Here is a 4,963-nt window from a genome sequence, read left to right on the forward strand (position 1 = left end):
CTTTATGCACCCAATATTTTTTTCCTTTTTAACGTTTGATGGATAACTGGGTCGGAAACGCATACGTTAACTCGGAGATATAGCACACCTCGGTTATGTTGCTGCGTTATCGAAAATGTTGTCCTGAACTGTTAAGTCGCCATAACGTGTGGCCGTTAAAAATAGCATTTATGATACAGCACAGGGCTGATTGTATCCCTTTCACAATCCGCCTGTATTTCTTCCACTTGGTGGCTTGACTCGATATAGGCGCTGCATACACGGTAATCGAATGTGCCACGTTTGCTCAACTCTTCCAGTTGGATGATTTTGGACCTCCTAGGTTTGGCATAATTCTACTGAGCACCATTACAGACTTTGCAGATTTGATGCCACATGCCACTACATGTTCCTTCATTTCACAGTTGTGATCGAATACTACTCTGACATATTTTAACAGCAATTTTGGTTCCTTCACTTAATTTTTTCGCTGCATAGATGCTCTTTTAAATTTCCTACCTCCATATAGTATTAGGGCTTTTGCCTTATCCGCTGCCCGTTTCAAGCAATTCTTGCGGATCTCCGACGACAACTTAGCCAAAACCCAATTAGTGTTACTGACCCGCTCCAGCTGTGACTTTGAGTTGCAGATAACGGTTGTTTCATCGGCGAATACAATGATGGTTGTCCCAGTAGGTACTTCTTTAAAAGCACATGATTGCAGAATATATTCCACAGGAGAAGTCCCCAAGTAGCGCCTTTCGGCACTCCACATTACATTTGCATACCTCGTGTCCCGTCCAACAAGTACAGATTCTTGCGAGGGATAGTCCGATATTATTCGGCGGAGATATAATGGGACTCCCATGTCTTTGAACGCTAGCCTAATCAAAGCATTACTAATACCTAGCGTGATCATTACGCAGAGTTTTCGGTTATTTGGAGCCTTTGATTTGATGCTATTCAATATCTTCAGCACCTGTTGCATGGCATCAGTGGTAGACCTGCTTTTCCTGAATCCGCATTGGTGGCTATACACTTTTCCATAAGTGCTACTTACGTTTATAATTGAATATGGGATTGTAATTTTTTGACTCACTTTTGGCACTCTTTCTAAGCCAAGCTTATTCATAGCAAGATTTATAAACTTATTTTTTGTTAGATTACAAGGAAAGAGCTGCTGTCAATATGTGGCACCTGCAACGGGCGCTGGAAAAAAACTGGGACCTAAAACCGCACGTTCTGAATTGGTTGTACACTGCTGTTATAATAAGACCGCGAATCTGTTATGGTGCTGTGGTCTGGTGGCCGGCCGTGGAAAAAGAGTGGATATCCAGGAAACTGGCGGATCTGCAAACACTGGCCTGCTTAGCGATGACCGGTGCAATGAGGACGACACCGAGCATACGTAGGGAGGCCGCTGCGGCGCGACAGAGGATAGAATGTAGCTCTCCAAGACATGACAACAATGTCTCACGTTAGGGACATACAAAAATAAGGACTGTCATAAGTCGGGATCTTCCAATCCTATGTGCGAAAGTGGCCTCACCTGACAGCGGTCTTAGGTCTGAAAGAATATTTAAGGTGGAAACCTCAACAAAAGGATGTTGAAATGCTAGGACAGTGCCCGCCCGACAGGAGGTACAATGTTGGTACGGGAAGGCAAGACCCCAACAGTGGAGCGTCTTTTTCGCTGGGAAGCTGGACGAAAGTTTTTAAGTGATCGAGATCTACTGCGAAAGCCAGGCTGCCCTCAAGGCACTCTCGGGTACTAAGATAGACAGTACATTAATCCAGGATTGATGGGATGCTCTGAACAAAGTGGCAGAACAGAAACAAGTTAACCTGGTGTATATCCAGGCGCACGTGGGGTTTGCGGGAGACGAGGCCGATGTTTTGGCAAATATTGGATCTCCTGAGAGACCAATAATCGTCAAACCTCACATGGGATTAAGTAACCGACATACGTGTCTACGGCAAGAGCTCTAAGTGACTGGGCTCTTAGAGGCGCTACAGAGATGGGGAGACAGGTGGAGGGGTGATTGGAATACCAAGTGACGCCAAGGCAACATCCAAATGGTCGATGTCAAGGAGTCGATGGGCCCCGGGAACTGGTTGAAGTCATGATAGGCCACTGTGGTTTTAATAGACATCTACATCTAATAGGAATTGGTGATAGTCCTGTGTGTCCACAATGTGAAAACATCATACTACCTATTAGGAATTTGCCATCACTATTCGTCTACTAGGAGGCGCCTCCATGGGGCCTCCACACTCTCCAGAATCAAATTGTCTTCCTTGAAGTGGAAACGGGCCTTTGCCGTGATCAGGAGTGGTAAGATGGGAATGGATGGAGAAAGAGTGGCGAAAACGGCCTTTAATGCATACTAGCCGGACCCATCGGGTACACAATACTACTACTACTACTACTTCATAATTTTATTTGTAATATTATCAGGATCCGGTGAGCTAGTTGATTCTAGAAAGTTTTATCTTGAGAGTATTGTCATCAGTTGGAGTTAGAAACATTAAGGAGTTTGAACACGAATTTCTCTTACGAACAGTAGATGTAAATGTTCATCTTCTTCTTCACCATTTGACCAATATTGATAACATAAGCATTAAATTTGTTTCAAATTTTGTTATCGTCAGTTAGAAAATCACCTATATTATTAATTAATTTCAAATTTTGTTTGGTTGTTGACGTATTTGTAGCCTGTTTTATTTTTTCCAAACCTGCCTCATACTATGCTTATGTTTGTTTAGTTACCTTTGGGTGACGGGCCATGTCAAAAGATAGAAAGATAGCAGAGTTGTCAAATTAGTATGGTAGTAGGCCCAGACCAATAGGGGATCATTAGGAAGACCACGGCTACGGTACACCGACAACATAACATCAGATCTTAGAACTGCGAATATCACGGAAAAAAGATGGAATTCTATGCAGGGGAATTGTTGGAAGTCAGCCAAGACCCATCCTGGGTTGTAGGAGCTACAAGAGAGAGAGAGAATTGCAGGCAGTGGAATAATAATTAAATTGCTCTTTGAGGAATTATGTATTACTTAATTTGAATCACATTCCTTGTTGAAAAGGACTTTCCTTAAAACAATTTATTTAATTTTCAACCTAGGCACCACATTTATTATTGCACCGGGGAGCAGCGCTGGTGCGTTGTGCCAACACTGCACTTTTTGAATAAAGCATAGTGAATAGGAGGTTACATAATATTGTAACAATTATAAGAACATGAGTTTTAAGAATTAGATGAACACCGAACCTGTTCATATAATGTTTAAATATATTAATTCGATAATTTATTTCTTTTAATCCTGTTTCTGGCTTCCTACATAAGTGTCATATTCAGCATGGTGACATCATTATAGCTCACTTTTTTTGGCAAGTCTGTTATATCACTGAATAGGGCTAAATTCAGTAAAATTTGCGAAGATGGAAAATGCGGAAAACTCCGAAGTTACTAAGAAACAACATTTGTTCTATATTGTCGGATTGATAACAAGCGAAGACTTTCAAAAATCCAAATATGCTATTTTTAAATTGTATCGAAGTTTTCCTCAGGAATTTGCCAGTCCTGAAATCAGGCCATTGCTGGACGTTGAATGGAATGAGTTCATAGTTAAAGTAAGCGCTAAGATTTAAATATAAGTGTGCTGACTTGTCCGTTAATATTGCTCAGGCATTTAAATATTAAGTCTAGTTTCTACCTAAAGGGCTCATCTGAGCATAAAAACGTTTTATAATTATTAAACCAATATAAATATCTACTTATAGTCTGCCACATATTTATTAGGATTCTTCAAATGTAGATATGGTTCATTTACTCAATTTTTGTTCCTTTAGTATCAGCGACGATTAGGAAATGGATTATGGCTGATTAAGAACAAGGTGGCAATCTTTAAAGATGGCGAATTTCTGGGAGACTTTAGCGACTTATACGAGTTTATTTGGAGGAAATGGAAATATGTATTTAACGAAGACTGGCATTGTCTAGCTTCCAAACATCTGATTGATTACTTGGAGGAAAAGATAGAGCATTGTGTAAGTAACTAGGCAGAATGCCAGTAATGCGCTAGTGCCGAAACGAATTTGATATAACTTGGAAAAATTAATAACAGGCAAGGACCAGGTGAAAAATGTTGTTAAGGTTCCAACTTTAAGAAGAAATAAAATTTAAAGACAAAAACACGTTAGATAGTAGATAATCAAACAATCTAACATTTTCGCATTTAACATTTTCTGACATAACCTGAAATTAACGGTCGAAATCCCGATTTATCAGTATTAATGTTTTTCTGCTCCTTCGTCTTCTTCTTTATTGTAGGATTGAATTTTGTTTGTCCTCAACAATTACAACTGTAGTTGACAGGCCGAGCTTCAGCGGTCGTGCCATCGTTTCGGGGGTATTCCAGGAAGACTTTTCGACAGCCGGGGTCCCTCTTTCGCGATTTTTGGTAGCCTCGTAATGTCCATCTTGTTAACAACGTCTGCTTCTATTGCGGCCTTATCTCACCACATCTTGAATGTCGCACTATGTTCTAATTTTATGGCTTCTAATGCGGTCCCGTAAACTACAGCCTGTTATGGCTCTCAAAGTTTTTATCACTGCTGTTCTGAGGAGTGGCTTCGTTGTGTCGTTCTCTGCTCTGGTTTCGATAGCGTATGTCATGATTGGTCTGATTGGTCTCAGTCATGATTGGTCTGACACAGGTTTTGTATATTCTTGTGTTGCTCTCGACAGACATGTCCGTGTTTCGCTATATTATATCACCCAGATAGCCCGATATCAGCGAAACTTTTATTGTCTGTGCTTGCACTTCTTTCTCCAAGTTTCTGCTACTTGCTATATTGACGCTTAGGTATTGAAATCCATACTTGCTTTGGAACATATTTATTTTCAGCTAAGTATACAAACTTCTTACTGTTACTTAATCTATGGATCCTTAGTGCTAACATCGCTAGAGTGTC

At 40.6% G+C, this 4,963-nt stretch overlaps 1 protein-coding gene across 1 annotated transcript in view; it reads left to right on the top strand.

Annotated features, from left to right (window-relative positions):
* The first annotated feature begins 3,370 nt into the window (after positions 1-3,370).
* The window catches only part of LOC109544719 (probable inactive peptidyl-prolyl cis-trans isomerase-like 6), an 18,956-nt gene continuing 17,363 nt past the window's right edge, over positions 3,371-4,963 (top strand). The window contains exons 1-2 of the mRNA XM_019915030.2: positions 3,371-3,619; positions 3,839-4,036. Of these exons, the coding sequence (XP_019770589.1) occupies positions 3,428-3,619; positions 3,839-4,036 (390 nt within the window). The 5' untranslated portion in view covers positions 3,371-3,427. The remainder of the gene's footprint in view (positions 3,620-3,838; positions 4,037-4,963) is intronic.

The sequence above is a fragment of the Dendroctonus ponderosae genome, unplaced genomic scaffold, assembly GCF_020466585.1.
Source record: "Dendroctonus ponderosae isolate FM_Combo_2020 unplaced genomic scaffold, Dpon_F_20191213v2 Dpon_F_20191213_2, whole genome shotgun sequence".
Taxonomy (NCBI): domain Eukaryota; kingdom Metazoa; phylum Arthropoda; class Insecta; order Coleoptera; family Curculionidae; genus Dendroctonus; species Dendroctonus ponderosae.